Below are 20,470 nucleotides of genomic sequence, written 5' to 3'. Positions count from 1 at the left end.
ACGTACCTGAAGGTCTGTCACACAAAAGAAAACAACTATTTATCCTCAGCAGCTACAGACTACATCCAATGGGCTTAAGTTACAGTGGAACGGAGCATGAGGAGAAACTCTGGAACACCAAGAGCTGGTATACTATAGAACCAGCTACCCTGGCAGAACAGGCTCTCCTGGACAGGCGGTTCTCAAATAGATGCAGGCTGCACAGCTCTGTTGGGGATGAAATCTGGGTGTCGTGCATTCACCAGAGGGTTGGATTAGATAACCAATAAGTCCCCTTCTAGCTCTATGATTGGGGATGCTACGACTCAAGCTGTAGATGGAGACCTCCTGGCACTCTGGTGTTTTGCCCACCAGCTAGCAGGAGGAAATAAGGCGTGTAAGAAAATGGAGTACACACCAACACTGTATCGGAGCACTGATGTTACTTCTGGTAAAACAGGTGACATAGTAGAGGTTCCAGAATTTAAGAACATTAGGGTAAAATCACGGAGTTTTTCTAAAATCTAAAGCATCTAAAAACATCACTTCTGGGTTTTACCAGAAATGATATCACTGCACTGGTGCACAATGCTCAACCCTCCAATCTCTTCCAGGGGATGCCAGCTGCAGCCTGGCAACCCTGCCTGTGATTCATGAGACTGAATTATGTGTGGAATCCTGTGGGTTGGCATGATGCAGGTTTGCACTGGGGTCAATAAAACTGTGTGTGGAACTTGATGAAAACCTACCCTGCTTGTGTTTTGGCCCCTTGATGCTGGGAGAATCTGGTCAAATGGGCGAAGAAGCACATATGAGATCTTGTTACAGCTTTATGCTTGCATCCAAAGACAATTCAACACATTCTGAGGCAGAAGATTGAAAATGAAGTATGCTCTGTTAATACTGGTGGTCTCTTGCCCCAAAGAGGTCCACCTGGCCTTGACCAGAACCAGGGCCTTTTCTGCTGTGGCTCCAGCCTAGTGGATCAAAAGTCTTGTAAAGAGAGAGAGAGGGGGGTAGGAAATATTCATATCCACATTCCATTGGTAGTCGCTCGGATTCAACCCAGTGTTCATTATATTGAACTGGCCATGTGTACCATGACCCCAACACGTTTGTGGGGATGCCCTGAATCAGCTACCAGGCAGTCACTGCATGCTTGGTGTACTGGTTAAGAGCAGCGGCTTCCAATGTGGTGAGCCGGGCTTGATTTCTCTCTCCTCCACATGCAGCCAGCTGGGTGACCGTAGGCTCGTCACAGCCCTGATTGTGCTGTTCTGACTAAGTAGTTCTGTCGGAGCTGTCTCAGCCCACCCTACCTCACATGGTGTCCGTTGTGAGGAGAGGATAGGAAGGTGACTGTAAGCCACTTTGAGACTCCTTCGAGTTATGAAAAGCGGGGTATAAAACCAACTCTTCTCAGCCTTAATTCCACTGTCACCGGATTGGCTATGGGAGAGATAAAAGCTCGGTACATAAAGCACGCGATCGGATCAGCGTTAAATCAAAAATGGTCATTATGCTGAAACCATACAGTCTATTAGACCCTCCCCACCTCCCAAGCAAGTGTTTTGGCAACCTAAGTAAACCAAGTTAAACATGTACACAAAAGCATTTTTAGGATAAAGTCCTAAATGATGCATCTACAACTAATTATGATGGTTTCCTTTTTTGGTTCAATTAACTCTGGCATTACAAATACGCAGTCTAGGTATCAATACGAGTACACAAATATGTGGCCCTCCTGTTTCTTTTTAATGATTCCCTGTCTGATTGCTCCAGGCTTGTTCTATTAAAGACAGCAGGAAATAATTAGCTGTGTTTTTCTTTCGGGGCAATACCCATTCCCACCACCATTCTCAGCACTGGAAAGCAAAAAACCCGACAAGCACCGTGCTTTTAAAACAGGCCACGATGCCAAGCCTGTGTCATGTGTATTCTATTAGACCCACGTCTGAATAGAAGACTTTGTTTTCCACTTCAAAGGACCCATCCCAATCTTGCGCTCTTCCCTTATGAATAACAAATTGGAAATAAATCTTCTGGCTGAAACACATGGAAGCCCAGACAATCTGGGCCCTCAATAGCTTCCTGGGTCACTTGTGTGCTAAACAACAACAACAAAAAGTATGAAAAGCATCAAAGTGGCATCTTTGCAAAAATACCAGCATGGCACTCAGGTATTCCCAAAGGTTGTTTTTTGGGTTTTTTTTTTTGGGGGGGGGCTCTTCTTGAAATTTTTACAGTGCATAGAAAACACATATTTAAAACCCTTGATACAGCTTTTGCAGGGTATGCTAATTCAGACCTACAATATTAACAAAAATAAGTTAAGGGGAGGAGGGGAAATCAGGCATAACTATCATCACAGACCGATCCTACTTAAAATCTTTGCAAATGTTCTAAAATCTAAAATGGTCTAAAATCGTAATTTTTTTTTTAAGCACAATTGACAAAATCGTGAACAATTACAGCTTCTCTGTCAATACAGAGCTAGCATCTGTATGGGGTGAAACATCCACAGGAAAGCCAGCCCTTCAGACGCACTTAGGAAAGGGAGGCATAAATCCAGACAGAGTTTACAATAAGTGAAGGTTGTTTAGAAACACTATAGAAACACACGGCACATATATATCACCTCTTATATCCCATTCAGCCTTCTCACTTCACCAGTTATCCCAGATTTTATAGGATTAGTCATATGTGTGCAGTATAATACATATAGAAACTCATCAATGATTTGTGAAACATTCACATTCTTCTGCATTAGCATGTTTTGCATTTATTTATATTTTACTCCCCATCCTCACCGCTTGACATCTGTATTCCTCTATTATTTATAAACTAGGAAATCCTTTTTAGTGGCTGCCTTTCTTTTTTTAAAAAAGGCTACACTGCCTAATTATTTCCAATTTTCCTTCTCTGCTAACTCTTCTATAAACAGCATATAACTTCTGTTTCATTCATCTGTCAAAACTACAATTATTATAACCGATTCGTTTTTTTCACCTGCCCCACCTCACATTTCCAAATATCCCATATTTTACGGAAATAACTAAGAGCAGGGGTAGTCAACCTGTGGTCCTCCAAATCAGTGGTCCCCAACCTGCGGGCTGCGGCCCGGTGCCGGGCCGCGGCTCCCTCTCCCCGCCCCCCGCAGTAAAAAACTTCCCAGGCCGCAAGGTTGCGGCCCGGGAAGCTTCTTACTATGGGAGGGGGGGAGAAGGAATCAGGGCCACGCCTGTGCATGCGCACATGCGCCATGCACGGCCGAAATCGCGCACAAGTGGCATTTCCGCGCATGCATGCATGCGTGAAAGTGCCACGCATGCGCAATTTTGGCCGTGCATGGCGCATGTGCACATGTGCTGGCCCGGCTGCGCATGCGCGATGCGCGGGTGCGGCCCTGATTCCCTTTCCCCCCCTCCCGTAGTAATGGCAGGGGCTCATGAGAATTGTAGTCCATGAACATCTGGAGGACCACAGGTTGACTACCCCTGACTAAGAGGACACAAGAAATAAGCCCTTTGATGGTGCCACCATCAGCATTAATATCTCTAATTCTCTAGCTTAGTGATCCCCAACCTGTAGGCCGCGGACCACATGTGGTCCTTCGACTAATTGGAGGTGGGCCGCGAAAGACACCTTCTCCCCCCCCCCGGCCCTTTACAACACACTTCAGGTGTCATTGTCTCCCATCACTCCCAGATGGGACTATCTTGTTGCAGAGAAACAAGTTCAGGGTTCCCATTGATTTGTCATTGTCATGAGTTAAAATTTCCATGAAAATAAAATGTTCCTATGTTCATTGTTGTGGCGGGTCTGTATTTTATTTTGAAGGGATGTTTAAACAGTACCATAGCGATCAGAGAGTGTTAGGGCAGTGGTTGAGAGTAGAGTAAACTACCACCCCCCCACAGGGCCTCATTAAAAGGCGTTGAGTGGTCCCCGGTGATAAAAAGGTTGGGAACCACTGCTCTAGCAGTGGTTGGGAAAGGTTGGGAACCACGGATACTTAAATCTGGAGAGTAGAGCTATGAACAGAAGACAGATCTTTCTACAAACTTGAAATATATCCTAAGTTTGACAAAACATCTGAAACGAATACATGTTTAAAAATAATAGAAGCAGCATCTGTAGCTTTAAGAAACAGCCTCAGGCCATTACTAGGCAAACACACATTACTGCGGACCAGCCTTTCAGATTTGGGTTCTCTCAATCTAAGGCAGATGGAAGATGCAGGCCATTTCCAAGGCTGGTTTGGTCTTTGAGGGAGCACTCATCGGGGCCCAATCACCCGGTCACATGATACCATATGACTTGTACAGCTCCCTCAAGACTGACTACTTGCTACTGTTCAGCAGCAGCCACCCCAAAAACCCAGTATGATGTTGAGGCTAAAGTTATTCAGTATATAAATTGAATAAACAAACAAACAATCACTATGAATGGATTAGTACAGAAATTCTCTCAGGAGAAGCAACAAGTTCTGGGGCTACAAATGCTTTACGATATGCATTTAGAACAAAGTTTCAGTGGGACCTTTAAAATCAACAAAATTTTATCCAAGGTATAAGTTTTCATGCATATACACACTTCCTCAGATACCTGAAAGCTTCTACCTTGAATAAAACTTGGTTGGTCGTTTTTGTAATATAATAATTTTGTATTTAAAAGTAAAACACTACAATGTTACAGAACGACTATTTCTTAAAAGTGTTAAGCTACTATTTTGCAACACAGAAAGAGAAAACTAGATCTTGATTTCTGGAAGACAACTTTCAAGAAGAAAGAAGGGGGGAAAGACTTTGCTGGTCTTAAAGGTACCGTTGGCCTCAGACTTTGTTCTGCTGCTTCAGACCAACATGACTACCTGCTTGAATCTATAAGTTGCATACATTTAGAATGCAACTTCTCTAGCAGGAGGATTGTGTCCCATTCTAATGTGGGAATGAAAGCAGTGGGGAAAAAATCTCCATGTTAACTTGCTCTCTGCAGCCTGTTTCCAATGCGCTGCCTCCGTTTCCAAACGCTCCAGCATTTTTCAAAGGGTGTTTCAACACGGCCAGTAACACACTTCCTTTCCTTTGGCTGCTCCAAGCACACAGCTATGTACAGAGGGTGCATAAGAATGTCTTTGACAGTGTTTTTTAAAAGCCACTGTGAATAACAGTTATTGTGACACTAATAAAGTGAGGTTTGTTTGCTGAACAGCTGTGCCTATATTGTTCTTCTGTGCGGGCAGAAGGGTGGGGGGGGACACAGAGGGGCAGGAGGGGGGGGGACACAGAGGTAGCCGTTAGGCAAAAGGAATGTGTGTTCTCCATTGGCTGAAAGTGACATCATCTGCCTTGAAACAGAGCCCTAGAAATCTGGTTTCCCTGAAGGAGCACCTAAGCAAATGGCAGACGCGTTAGTGTAACTGAATGATTAGCACTTAATCCCCCAAGAAAGCAGAGCCCCTTTCACCGAGAATGGTAGAACGCTTACTGCACAACTTGCAAGGAAGTGGGTTTAAAGCTTGGCCTGGGTTTTATCCACCTTGGGCTTAAATGCCACCGAGAACAGCAAGCAGAGAAAGGGAATGCTGAAGTCGGGGAGGGGAGGAAGAAACAGGAAAGAAAAGACAAAAGGAAGGGACCCCCAACACACACACAGATGCGTGGGGGGGGGGAAGAATGGGGAAAAGGTCGTTTGCTCTTCTCGCTTCTCACCAAAGCCCAACTGTGGCTTTACAAAAAAAGTTCACGCTGATAAACAGAATTAATTGCTGCGTTTTTACGTCTTTACAAACATGTCTTTATTCTGTGCTCTGAGCTGTCACTGATAGGGACTGCTAAAGAAAAGCTGATCCATGAGAGTAATAATCGAAATATACATTTGGTTTGGGTCCTACGCAATTGTAAGCTGCCTTCAGCCTGTTTGGGTATCACTCCTTTAAGATAAACAAACAACCTCTAAGGAATTTCAGCGCTTCGATGCATCAGAAGAATCTGCCCATGCTATGGAAGCATCTGGGAAGATTTCATTGATAATAATGGGGGGGGGGGGGGTGCAAGGGAGAAGACTAGTACTCAAGCAGTTTCCAAGCATCTGACAGTTCGTAGAACCACCCAGTAGAAGGAAAGCAAACAGCATAGGCTGCAATGAGGCTTTCTCAAAATTAAATCCCACCATGTACATGGGACCATGTGAAAGTGGCGTTCAGGAAAGCCATAGACTCTCCTCCGCAAATGTTTTTATGAGTTACTTCTACATTGTGATCCCAGGGGTGGCCAAACGGTGGCTCTCCAGATGTCCATGGAGTACAATTAGCACGAGCCCCTGCTCCATGGACATGGAGAGCCACAATCCCCCCCCCCCCCGAGGTACTTTGCCTGTTTTCCTACCTAGCCCAAAGTTACATTCTTCAGCTGAAAATAATGAGATGGGCATTCACTCTTCAAAACTAATCTTCCACTGAAGGACAAAGCTGCAGTCTTAACCCTCACAAAGTTTAAGAAGTCACACATTAAAACCAACCTTACAGCCTTTACGGTTGCTAGGCAATGTTCCTCTTAAAACAATATCACGAAACAGGGTTGTTGATGAAGTGACTGTAAATCTTGCTAGAACTGGGCGGAATCACATTTAGGTTACACTCTGAGTTTAATCCTGAGTTGTCTGTTTTGCGTTTCAAATTGCACTGGTATTCCTTAGGCCCTGCGTTTATAACCCACTCTACCTCCACAGTATCTTGAGAATTTACTACAGCAGCCTCGTATTCTCGGAATTGCTACATCGTGTTCCTGTTTCTAAGTGGTTTTGGAGAGCACATCTTCTCCCCCCCCTCCTCCACCCTCTCCTTTTGAATGCTGTCATCTCCATTTTCCAGAACAAAATTATACTTCCTTGGCAATTACCGTGTCAAGTTAGTTCTGTAGTGTACAACTTAACAGAAAGCTGCTCTTTGCTGTCGAAAATAGATTCCTAATAAGGTAAATGCACTTACTCTGTAGGAAGAAACAGTCCCAAGATGCTGGCATAGTGAGAACACTTCTGCCAAAAGCACCTTATAACTAGCCAGCCGTTTTCACGATACGGTCTTCCACCAGATATATTTTCGTGATAATAAAGTCAGCAATTTCCCGGTAATTGTGTGTCAGGGACCCTGGGACTTAACCCAGGAAAAGTGGGGCTGAGGCCTAGTCTGGTGCGCCACAATGGACTGTGGGGTACATTGATGTCAGAGCTCATTTTAGGTGTAGAAGGAAATAGACCCTTGAGATTGGCAGGTAGTATAATGTTTCTGGATTGGCTGATCTTAATATAAATATTGGTATAGTGGCATAAAGACTATAAATATTAGAAATATAAATATTAGGAACCTGGCTGTCTTTCTCTGCCAAGTCAGTGGAGCAGAACATACTCCTTATGAAACTTTCAAGGTCCACCTAGCAGCGTTTCCAGCTGAAGCAACTAATGTTGGGGAATCTAAACTCCGAGGCCTAGATTCATATATGTCATCTCATATGTTTAGGACAACAGTCTAAGAACTATTATGTTTTTCATGAGATGAGCACGAATGCAGCTTGAAAATTTCCATATATGATCATATACATCCACCTGTCGATTTAGTCTGGGGGATTAGATGCGATTAATAGCTCCATCGTGCCATCACTTTCAATTAGTTTCAATGAGCATTCAGCCCTCTAGTTTCTGGAACAGCTTGCCAGAGGAGGTCTGATCTAGTTCCTTCCCCTTCTGTCATTGTGATGAGTTTGAAACACTGTTCTTTTTTTAAGGCAAAGAACCTGGACGCTAAAGTGCTGTTTCTTGGTTAGGGTTATGGCTTTGGTTATATTTCTTCATCATTTTATTGGAATTTTTAACCTGCTGTTTACTTAGTCACTTGGAACAATTTTGAAACAGTGAGATTTTTTTTTACAGTAACTGAGATACACACAGATGAACACTAATGTCTGCACAACTTCTCGCTAGAATACAGATGACGTATCTAGTCCCAATTTAGATATAGGGACAAAATGCGAGATCTTTCAATGGGAAGAGTCCACATAACTCAAGCTTTCTCAACCAGGGTTTCATGAAATCCTGGGGTTACTTGACAGCCCTGGAAGAGTTTCCTGAATGGGTGGGAGTTAATTCATTTTAAATGTATTTAAAAAAATTATTACACATTTATTAGTTGATATGACCATATATGGCCATGTTGATCCACACACCCCCTCCCAAAATGGCCAATTATGGGCTGTGGGGGGTGGAAAAAGGAGGGGAACTGGGTGGCCATGTACATAGCTATGCTTCCCAACCACAGTCTCCACCATCGCATCACTTCTGGGGTTTCTCGAAACCTGCAAAAAGTTTCAGGAGTTCCTGAACAGTAAAAAAGTTGAGAAAGGCTGACATAAAAGATAGATGAGACGTTATTTATTTATTTATTTTATTTATTATTATCTGCAATGAAGCTTACAGGATGGCAGCCTTGGGTCAGTCACACTCTCTCAAATTCATGTGCCTCATGAAGCATTGCCTTGCTGTGCCTGGAGATTGTTAGGGGTCCAGAGAGTGATGTGGGGGGGGGGGAGGTGCATTCCGCAGCAGCATGACATCACTTTAGAGGAAAACCTCATGCCATTGGCCCAGCTGTATTTTTTATTTTTCCTTCACTAGCATGCCAAGTGGTAGCAAAAAGAAAGGACAGCCAGTGGGAGGTCTTCTGCCATAGAGGGAGATGTGGCAAGCCACAGCTCACAGGGTTGCTTGTGTGGATAAAATGGAAAGGGAAGAATCATACGTGCCATCCTGAAATTCTTCAAGAAAAAGGTGATCAACAGCCCAATCTTCCTGCAAAAGCATCAAAGACAGAGGATTCCAGGCCTTCCCTATATTGTTCCTCACAGATCTGCCCTCATGAAAGACATGTCTGAGAAGATACTATCTATGTTTGTTTATATAATTTATTTCAAGAATTCAAATAATTTCACACAGATTACCTCAGTAATCATTGAAACTGCCTTCTAAAATAGGCTTTTTATCCTCCTATTGCCAAACAGGAAATTTTCTGACTGATGTAAGATTTGAACTCGGGATTTCCCAGGCACTCCTAGCCCTCTGTTCACATTGACATTTACAGGCTTCGCCTAGTGCCCACGGTCTCCCATTCACACTGATTAGCCACCACAGGGATGGCTCATTGAACCTGTGCGACTTACTGACCAATTGGCTGCCTTTCTCGGATCCCTGTTTTGTGATGCATTTGAGTGGGACTTAACGTGGTTACAGAGAACAAACTTCCAACAAAGTAATAAAGCAATGTATATAAATAAACTGCAAGTAATAAGAAACGTACTTAAAAGACAATTTCACACACATGCTCTATATAGCAATGGACCAAGCAAAGATACAGAGTAAAGTTGCATAAGGTAAAGGTAAAGGTATCCCCTGTGTAAGCACCGGGTCATGTCTGACCCTTGGGGTGACGCCCTCTAGTGTTTTCATGGCAGATTCAGTACGGGGTGGTTTGCCAGTGCCTTCCCCAGTCATTACCGTTTACCCCCCAGCAAGCTGGGTACTCATTTTACCGACCTCGGAAGCATAGAAGGCTGAGTCAACCTTGAGCCGGCTGCTGGGATCGAACTCCCAGCCTCATGGGCAGAGCTTTCAGACTGCATGTCTGCTGCCCTGCCACTCTGCGCCACAAGAGGCTCTTACCCGGCATACCCGGCAAGAGGTGCATACTCGGCTTGTTATTCAAGGGTGGGTGATTCACACTTGCAGAGTTTTTTCAGTCCTCCATTAACTTGAGCCTTTCTCCAGGCTGCCTGCCTTTGCTTAGCATTATGGGGCAATGACAGACATCACGATTGAGCTCTAATGCAAGAGTGCCTTCCTGCAAGTTATCCGCCGATGGAATCAGCCAAAAATAGGCCTCTTCCCTTTGCATCCAAGGACTCTACCTCCTCGGTTTGTCCCTCTTCCATGTCAGCCTTTGTGATCCTGTTTATTCCTAGGAAGTTATACAATCTAGTTTTTGGAATCCCCATGCCTCTGTCCCCTCCTGCATTTCACATGGTTTCCAGGCATGAGATGGCCCTTAGATTGTTCTCTGCTGGCAAGAAGCATTTGCACAGCCTGGAGGGGGAAGCCTGACAGCAATTAATCTCTCTCCTGTTTCCAGACCTTTTCCCAAAAGAGAAACTTCTTGGGGGTGAATGTGGGGGTTTGCTGCCCCAAAGCCTCAAATAGTGTGATGTAGCCCTGAAGGGGAGGATATTTCTCCACAATGCCCATGACACTTGTGTTTCAACAGCAATCAGAACAGCGAATAATACACTATACAGAAAGAAAAACACCTTGTTTTCAACAGCTTGTCATACTAATTGCTGCACCTGGTGAAGTCAATATTGATCCAAATGGTAAAGGAGTGGCACAGAATGGTCATCGTAAGGCTAAGGAAGTTAGATACAGTGCTCTGACAGCAAGAGGAATGTAAATGTGGGTGTAGGCCAAAATGCTATAGCACTATAGTCTTTAAGGAAAAAATGCTTATCGGAATAGAGAGATGCTGAAGGAAGGTAGCATGAAACACCCAGGCAAAGGATTCCTATTCATCTTTTTTGCTAGGGAAGGCCCGCTGTAGCTGAAGACAACCAACAAGGCATTGGCTCTCTTTTCTTCCCAAGGTTTTAAAGCAGGGGTTCTCAACCTGGGGGTCGAGACCCCTTTGGGGGCCAAACAATCCTTTTAGAGGGGTTGCGGCACTGCAAGCAGCTTGGCCAGAGGGTTGCCATCCACACAACAGTCTTGTGAGGTAGATCGAGATAGAGGATTCGTCTGTCTGGAGCAGCAGAAAAGAGCGAAGTCGGCACGGTGGGACAAGAGGCAGAACTGAACTGAGAAACCCCGGGAAAAAAACAATTTATATACAATCATGAACAATGGATCTTCACGCCATTGGTCAGTTTCAGTTTAATTCCTGTGAAAGAACATTTGCATAATTTTATGGTTGGGGGTCACCACAACATGGGGAACTGTATTAAAGGGCCGTGACATTAAGAAGGTTGAGAATCATTGGTTTAAAGACTAGGGTTGTATTGGGTTTTTCTTCACAAATCAGTTAGATTAATTTTTCTCTCGTTTGTCACACACTGTCCTCATCTTCCTTCTACGTACCATTTCTCTTGTTAAACTACTGTTTTCTGCAGCACTCTGATCACAAACCCATGTATCCCCTTCATTTGTATTTACCGGTTGTGATACTCTCAAAAAGTCTTATTATAGAAAGTTCTCGGTGCCATTTCTGAAATCACGTCGCTATACATTTCACAGAAGGGTTACACTCTCCCTCCATCTAACGTTATTTTAATCTATTTAGTTGCTGGCTTTCTTTGGCTTTCTTTATTCTTTCCCACCCTACTCAGAGGACTCATCGCTGACCAAGCTGCAGTCTGGATTTTGCCAATACAAAACATGTCAGGGCGTTTTTTAAAAGACCATTCCCGGTACTTAAATGTCAAACACCAAACATTTTTCATTTCCCCAAGCATCTCACAATTACACTTTAAATTATAAAACACCATCTCATCATGGCATCTTCCTCACTTTCCCCACAATTCTTCACTTTCCTGACCCTAGTAACGAATTAAATTGCTCTTAAAATGTTATAAAGTAACCCCCCTACCATGCAAGCACTGACATATCCCCCCCCCCTCCAAAAAAAAAGGTTTGGTTTTTTTTTTTTGAAGAAAAAAAAAGATTGGAAATGTCTCATTTATTTCAGTTTATGTGAAATTAAACTTTTGGGATCGTTCCAGGAAGGTCACTTAAAATGGAAAATATGTATCAGGTTTCTTTTTATGTCACTGGAGCAAAGCCGGGTACTGGTGGAAATTTACTAGCATCTGACAGCAGTTTGGTGGTTTATGTAAAATTATTTTGTGGTCTCAGTCAAGTGGCAAGTGGCTTCAGCTTCCAAAACCACTCGTTCAATTTAAGTGTCTGAGAAGGTAGCTTGAAGCATGAGCTGGAAGTGGAACTTGGTTTATAGAACTGCTCTAAAACAAAAGATTTTGAGGAGAACAACAGATAATAATTTATAAGGTGACCTACAGGCTAGGCTACCATGGTTTTGCACTGTACTCTTCACAAAACTGGGAGGGGGTTGTTAAATGCTAAAACTTGTCAACATTCATTCAAGGTCCCTTGTAAACAAGAAAGAGTGTGGCCTTTCATAAGAAAGAAAAAGAAATGCAAACATAGTCATTGGATAATATGGAACACACATGCAAGGATCCTAAGCGCGTCTGCCTGCCCTGGACAGCTCACTCTGCCAGGAACCTAGGTGTGATTCTGGACGCTTCCCTTACAATGGAAGCCCAGATCACAAAGGTAGCACGGCTGGCATTCTACCATCACCGCCAAGACAAACTACTAGCACCCTACCTGGCCCCGGAACTCCTAGCCGCAGTGATCTATGTGACAGTCACCTCTAGACTGGACTTTTGTAACTCGCTCTACGCAGGCCTGCCCTTAGCCCTGACCCGGAAACTACAGCTGGTTCAAAATGCAGCAGCCAGGATCCTCACAGCAACACCGTGGAGGTCTCATATCTGGCCTATTCTCCACCAGCTGCAATGGTTACCAGTTGAATTCCGGATCAGACTAAAGGTCCTGGTAATTACCTTCAAGGCCATACGTGGTCAGGGCCCAGTGTACCTGAGGGATCGCCTCCCCGCCTATGCCCCCAAAAGAGCTCTGCGCTCTACCGCCACCAACCAGCTAAGGATCCCTGGCCCTAAATAAGTTCGTCTGGTCTCGACCAGAGCATTCTCTGTTCTGGCCCCCACCTGGTAGAATGAGCTCCCGGAGGAGATCAGGGCCCTGACGGAGCTTAAACAGTTCCACAGGGCCTGCAAAAAGGAGCTCTTCCACCAGGCATTTGGCTGAGACCAGACGTAATCAACAGCGACCAAAGGGCCCCTGCTCCCCCCCCCCGCCCCCCCTCAGAATTCCATCAATAAGCCCTGGACCTGTTTGTACTGCTATATTGTTATACTGTTATATTGTGCTGTTATACTGTTATCTGGTTACAATTATTAGTTATTATTATAAGGTTATTCAGATGTTTTTATAGACCGTTTTATGTATTGTTCCTTGTTATGATGTAAACCGCCCTGAGCCTCCGGGGAGGGCGGTATATAAGTATGATAAATAAATAAATAAATAAATAAATAAATAAATAAATAAATAAATAAATAAATAAATAAAATACCTTTGATACAATTCATCATTTAATCACCCCAAGACGACTTGGCCAAGAGGGGGGAGGTATATATATATTGGAACATAAATAATTAAATAATGACATTTAAAGGCCTGGAAATTCTAAAACAACTACAACAGGAATGCTAGTAACATTGGGGATTTTCACATTACCGTTCTAAATTCGATGTTATTTATTATTGGCCCTATTTCAAGTAAAGCGATACAGGAACGGGTGTTTCATAAAGCAAATTTCCTTCCATTAACGAGCTGTCTCTGATGTACAGTGGTCATTTTAAACAGGGCCACCTTTCCCCCTGCCCTTTTTTCTCATGCAATCCTCCTTGGAGTTTGTTTTGGTCAGGTACATTTAAAATGTTCTACATAGTGCCACTATAGCACTAAACCACTATAGGGGCTATAGCGGCACTGTTTAGAATGTTAAGATGAAGAAGGATGATCTGGCCCCCCTTACAGCAGCAGCAGCGAAGACCAACCAGTGCCCTCTGTGTCCCCCCCCCCCAGGACGGGTTACTGAGGGGTGGTATAGATAGGTTTGAGTTTTTCGCCACATGTTGTTTTATTGTGCTTGTTTTATTATATTTGTTAATTGTATGTATTCTTGTTTTTACGGATTTTATTGCATGGTTTTTACTGGGTTTTTATGTCTTGTAACTAGCCTCGAGCCTCCGGGGAAATGCGAGTAAGAAATCCAAATAAATAAACAAACAAACAAATTAGTGTTTTAGTGAAACATAGTTTAAGTCCACTGGCACCTTTAAGACCAACAATATATTATTCAAAGTACTAGCAATAATGCCCATTGTATGAAAAAATACAATGGGCTCTAGAAAACTCCCTGAGTCAAAATGAAGTTTATGGTGGATGGGGGGGAGGGGGTGACCGCAGGCTCTACTGACACCTGCCCAAGCAGGGCGGAGTTCCCCAGCCCCTCCTCATGTTTCGTGCAGCTTTGTGACATCTGTGGGGAAGGTGCTTCCTTCTCAGCCAGGAGAGAGGGGAAGCAGTTTTACCAGTCAAAAGTGGGTGAAGGTGGATATAACTGTATTGAATACTTCTGGTCCTAAATGGGGTGATGCCCTATAAAACATATGTCTGCTTTGCCACCATTGCAAATCATGGCAAGAGGGGAGAGGGGGCAGGTAAAACTCTGTGCTTTCTTCCCCACATTTCCCTGGGCCCCTGGAAGATCAATGATGCTCCCTCCTGGCAAAGCAGATGTGCCACCCTTGAGCCAAAGAACTTGCACCTGTCCAAGCCTGTCGGGGGCTCTGAAGTCCCTCCCAGCTAATCCTCCCCTTTCCCCCCAGCCCTGATGCTATTCCCTTGGGTTGTGCCTGGGGGCCTCCCACTTTCACTCTGAAGGTAGCAGCTGAGCAGGGCCAGCATCCTCACGGCTCCTCTAGGGTGCCCTTTGAGGAATGCAGCTTTACCAGCCCACTCTGAATGGGCCCTGGCATGCTGGAAGGCAGCCAAAGGCCTCTCCACACCCTTTCGTGGATAATTTTGCATGCACAGGACCAGGAATTCTGGGCTGTTGGCCAGAGCTGCCTGGGAGAGTGGGGCTTTCCCAGCTGGACTTAAGGAGGCATTTTTGCACTGCTAAGCCACCAAGCTGCCAAGCATGCCTGACTCACTCCAACAATGTGCATCTGCCGGTGAATGGTTCCTGCTCACCAGCCCAGCAACAGGTGGAGGGTGGCTGCAACAAAGCCAGCCTCTACCCTGGGTGTCAGGGGTCCCACCTCAGGTTCCCTGGCTCAAAAAAACTCACTCCTGCTGACCCATGGGTCAAGGCTTTCAGCCCAGGTGAGGTCCAAGCTGGCCAGTCAAGAGGTGCAGGGGGGCTGGAGGGCCCAGTGGGTGGCTCAAGGACTCCAAAGGGGCTTGGAAGCTAGAGCTGCTCATCGGTGGAAGGAAAAGAGGAAAGAGTCCCCACTGAGCTCTGGAAAGGACTTGGCACAGCCTCCCCTCGGACCTTTATAAAGAGCTCTGAGTGACTCCTGGAAGCCACCCTAGCACCCGTAATGCCATGAGTACCCAACAGAAACCAGTCTGGTTGATGGAATATCCCTTATTCAGAGCAAATTACCTCCAGTTTAAGAAATGACATATACTTAGCACCAAGGTATATGTTTTATTATACAGAAAGATATGCTTTCGGGTTCATGAATACTTCTTCAGATGGTGTCTTAGTAGACAGTGTCAAGCTGGGCCTGTTCAGACTGTTTTTTCACAGTATCTAGCACAACCCATACCGAATGATATGCTCTACTGATGTTCAAAATTATCTAGTCATCAATGACAAATTGGTTTTCCTCAAAATGTTACAGTAAAATCTTCTTGGCTTCATCTTATTGTTCAGGATTAGCCTTTCTTGGTCTTTCCCACCGTTCTTTCCAGTCTTTTAAGAGCTACTGAATCTGCATCCAATCTTATCCTTCCTCTAATATTCTGTACTGTTCACACTTATAACATGAAGAACCCCCACAATTTGTCCATAAGTGGAACTTACCTTTAAGAACTCCCAAAGTGGAAACTGTACTACAGAGAAAGGAATCTGGAATCAAAGAGAGAGGAGAGAGGGAAAAAAATTCATCACAGAAGCAAAGGATGTTGGCATGTTAGTTAGCTTACTAAATTAGGAAAAGTTATGGTTCACTCGGCGAATTGCCGCTTACGAAATTTATAAATCCTAGAGAACTCAATTATGCACACGCTGTTAGGTGGACGGTTCTGCTCAAGAAGCTTTGACTTTGTTTAACACATTCCCTTGTGAGAGGTTAATGTATTGTAACCAGGGTGGGCTCTAAGAGGAACAACTGGCAACATCGAGTGCAGTGAATCTGATTCAAAGTCTGGAAAGACCGTAAAGGAAATGGTTCAGCAACCACACGCAGAAATCCAGCCTGCCAAAGAACTGCCAGCTCAGTACTAGAGCTGAGTTGTCACAAACGTTTGTGTTAAGCTGAAGGTAGTTTCAAAGGACAGCTGGGTTGGTCTGCAGTAGAACAGCTAGGTTAGAGCCCAGGAATACCTTAGAGGTGAACAACTTTTTTTAGGGGGGGGAGGTTATGTGCTTTTGAGAGGCAAGTCTCCCTTGGTCACAGAAGGGAGCTTTGGTTCTTTGACAAAGCGGAGCTTTGGCCCATGAAAGCGCATATTCTCCAAAATCTTGTTGGCCTCTAAGGTGCCTCTAAGGTGCCACACTGGACCTGAATCTTGCTGTCAACTGAAGACATAGACTAGAAATTGCTATATGGGAAACAATATTTCTTTCATTTGAAAACAGGACAGCATAATAAGAGCTTGGGAACTGAAGCTCTTTGCTGCTTGAAAACATCTCTCTGGAGTTGTCAACTGCTGGAATCACTCCACTACTCATTTGGAAGAAGACTTCGTTTTTATAACCTCCTTTTTACTACCAGAAGGTGCCTCAAAGTAGCTTGCAATCACCTTCCATTCCTCTTCCCACAACGGACACCCTGTGAGGTAGGTGAGGCTAAAAGAGCTCTGACAACAGCACTATCAGGACTGTGGTGAGCCCAAGATCACCCAGCTGGCTGCATGTGGAGGAGCGGGGAATCAAACCCGGCTTGCCAGATTAGAAACCACTGCTTTTAACCACAACACCACCCTGGCTCCACCCAAAGACCCCTCTTCTACACTCTCATCCTCTGACTTGAAAGATACAAAGGGCTCACATCAAGAATGTACAGTTCAAGCACTGAGGGACTTAATCAAATTCATGCAGCGCATGAGCAGGAACAGTTAAAGGTGTACTGAGTTTGTGCATGAAACCATATTCTGTCCCAGTATGATTGCCAGTTATGATGGAGTATGTGGGGAAGATGATATGGCTCTGTTTTGGCTGGCGCAAGTATTCTGTGAAACCATGGTTTATTTAAACCAGGGGTAGTCAAACTGCGGCCCTCCAGATGTCCATGGGCTAAAATTCCCATGAGCCCCTGCCAATGTTCGCTGGCAGGGGCTCATGGGAACTGTAGTCCATGGACATCTGGAGGGCCGCAGTTTGACTACCCCTGATTTAAACTAATAACTATAGGCTGATTGCCCAAACTCTATGGACTAGAAATTCAACCAGGATCTGAAATCATGGTTTGAAGCTGGATTATTAACTGCAGTTAGTTTCATATGACCTCTGAATCAAGTCTTCCAAACTTGTTCGCCGTAACTGCCCTCACAGAAATGCAGGCCAGGATACTCCAAATCTTTGTGGGGAATTGAGTTTAAAAGAATGATTAAACCGGCACTGATCAAAGTAAAATAGGATTTTGATAAAATTCTAATCCGGTAGTACCTTAAAGACCAAGTCGAGTGATCATCTGCAAGCCAGGCCCTGATTTCAGTTAAAATAAATCCCGGTTTTGTATCATGCTTGTGTTATGACCTAAGCCTTTGAGATCGCAATCTTAAGACCTTCTCACAAGCAAGTCCCATTTCATTCAGTGGGGCTCATATCCAGGAAAGTGTCCTTAGGATTGTAGTCTGATTTTATGGTATGAGGTAGGATCTTTGATATTTGTGCCTCTAGGATTCCGCTGGAAAGTAAGATCTCACTTTTGAATATTTTCTATGGATGTTTCTTACGGGAGAAAAGGCAGTAAAGAAAGCACAGATGCCGAAAAGGACTAGTTAAATTCTCTAGATTTATCTCATCATTCATCTTTGTAGGTCGCACACGATTGCTGATTCCAGTGGCTGCAATCCACATGCAAGTATTCTTCCCTTCGTTCTGCTGAATAAGACTTCAGCAAACCACGCCGGACGCTAGATGGTAGCCATTGTTGTTTTAGTATATTGTTTTATCATGCTATTTCATCATGTTTGCAAAGTGCTTGTTCAAAACCTGCATTTTATCAAGGCACTACACACTTGTAACCTAAAACATGATTATACCATGACTGTCAATACAATAGGTTTCAGCGGATATCAGTATACCTCATACGCCACAGCTGTCCCATTCAATGTATACAGACATATAATAAGAAAGAAGAAGTTGAGAGCCGGCTATTCATTGTGACATTTAATTTAATGTAATTCTAAAATACACTCAAGAGCCCTGGCATGACTTGTTTATGCTTTAGTTTTTTAATTATGAAGATGACTAGCTCAATACATACATTTTTAACAAAGCAACACAGAAACAGATGTAACCACTTAACATTAATCTAATATATTCACTCAAAAGGCCCTTACATCTGGCTATCTGTCCACATCGCCATCTGGGTGCTTCTCAATTTCAACTTCCAAAAATGGCAACCCAACATAATAAAATGTGTTTATTGTTATATGCGGGCTTCTTTTTCAGTGCTATGACTTTATCTGTAAACTACGGTAGCTGAGAGAGTTGGCCTTTCTGCAACAAGCAATTTACGCACCTTTAGTGCCACTGTGGTATATGTGGTTTTGGCAATCGAGCCTTTGAGCACAGAATCAGTTTCTCTGAAAGTTTTCTTCTAAAACATTTTAATATACCAGGCAAGTTAAGATTGGGTATCCAATCTGAATGAGACTGCAGGCACAGGGGGAAATTTGAAAAAGACCAGCGTGTGCCAATGTAAAATGGCTGTTATGGGAAATGGGACCAGCTCCAACTACTGGGAGGTTCTAAGCCAGATGTTGTCCTATGATTGGGGCAAGCAAAGCAATTTCCAAACAGGTATCTCCTGCAGGCCCAGAGGTGATACCCACAAAGGCAGTGCTTCTCAACCTTGGGGTCCCGACCCCAAATGGGGTCGCCTGGACCATTCCCCGGGGTCGTCAGATTGGTGGCCGTGGCAGCAGGAGGCGGTGGGGAGTGGTGCTGTTAGCGGATGTAGCCACCTTCCGAGGCACCCAGCTGCCATGGCCGTCCCCCGAGCCCTGCCGTGCGGCCACCTGCTACTGCTATGTCCCATCTGCCCGCACCGCGCCACCACCAAGCCTCCGCCAAGCCAATCCATTCACCTGTCTTCTGCTATGGCCCATTACAGACTATCACTACAATCTAAACAGAGATTCAGGTTTGAGCCCATTAGTTTCAATGGCCTTAGATAGGAGCAACTCTCCCTAACGCTGCATTATATAACCCAAAACAATGAATCCAGTTTCTGTTCACATTGTTAGGTTCTCTCCTGAGAAAGGGATGTGTCATTGTTGATATTTGCACTTAATAATTATCCCTTAATCTTTACTATTCTAATTTGGCACTGTGACCGGGTATAATAAACCCAGGCTCAATTTCCCACTTGGCTAAAGCCAAGTCAAACTTACCTCACAAGTTGTTGCAAATACTCTAATTGTTATTTAGGAAATACTCTGAAGAAATGCCTTTACCATAGGAATTGCAACTGTAGTCACAATGGAAGTAGACAGACAGACAGATCTTTATTACGGTCATAGACCAGCAAAGTCAGAATTAGCAATCACTCAATCAGTTGCAAAACATAATACAACTAAAAACAGATTTGTTCATAATAATATAAAATTATATAAAACAGCTTAGACCGTAAAACTGCTGAAATACAAATTAGATGATACATATTGGAAGTACAGGGAATTATTCTGATCACAATGGAAGTGACAAACAGCACTTTAAAAATTTCTCACATTATAAATGGGGGTCAAACCAGACGAGACCTGTCCATTATTTATATTGAAATTACAAGTTGGGGGGTGGAGTGGGATTTAAGACTACACCCCAGAGAAACAAAAGGCTTAAATCACATTGTTAATCATTAGAAACCAGAGACTTCCATCTCACTGCAGTGGGTCTCAAACTGCAAGCTATCACTCAAAAAGAATCTGCAACTCTCACAGGTGGGTTACAAGAACAGAGAGAGGTGGGATTCCTGAACAGAAGGAGCAGGCTCTGGGTCTTCTCTCCTCCCAGGGGTGGGAAAAGGAGAAGAGATGAAAGCACGATCATGTCCCATCCTTCACCCTGCACATTATGTCATTCCCAGTGATTTGGCTCATTTCCAGCCTCCAGCATCATGGAGGGATGCTCCATTCTCATGGGATGGGGGAGAAAGCAAAGGAGAGGTAACTGTAGTTTTCTAAATTAGGTTATACATCTTCTTTTGTTTTTATTTTCTTCATATCTACAGCCTCATCCCTAGAGCTGTTGATACCAGATTAAAGCTTTAAGAGACAGACTGCCTCAATGCCTACCCGTGAGGTTCACTGTGTCCACATTACCAAACAA

The 20,470-nt window shown here is 44.1% G+C and overlaps 1 protein-coding gene across 7 annotated transcripts in view; it reads right to left on the bottom strand.

Moving 5' to 3' along the window:
- Positions 1-20,470, bottom strand: part of SLC25A26 (solute carrier family 25 member 26) — a 129,741-nt gene that overhangs the window by 31,975 nt on the left and 77,296 nt on the right. For 4 of the 7 annotated variants that reach the window (XM_077325101.1, XM_077325105.1, XM_077325100.1 and 1 more), the window contains one exon: positions 15,776-15,820. The exons of 2 other annotated variants lie outside the window; for them this stretch is intronic. In XM_077325101.1, coding sequence (XP_077181216.1) covers positions 15,776-15,820 — 45 coding nt within the window. Of the gene's footprint in view, positions 1-9,569; positions 10,883-15,775; positions 15,821-20,470 lie in introns of those variants that run through there. One more of the 7 variants, XM_077325106.1, reaches the window with a different exon arrangement.

This window comes from Paroedura picta, chromosome 3 (genome assembly GCF_049243985.1).
Source record: "Paroedura picta isolate Pp20150507F chromosome 3, Ppicta_v3.0, whole genome shotgun sequence".
NCBI classification, from domain to species: domain Eukaryota; kingdom Metazoa; phylum Chordata; class Lepidosauria; order Squamata; family Gekkonidae; genus Paroedura; species Paroedura picta.
This window is presented reverse-complemented; position numbering and strand designations above follow the sequence as displayed.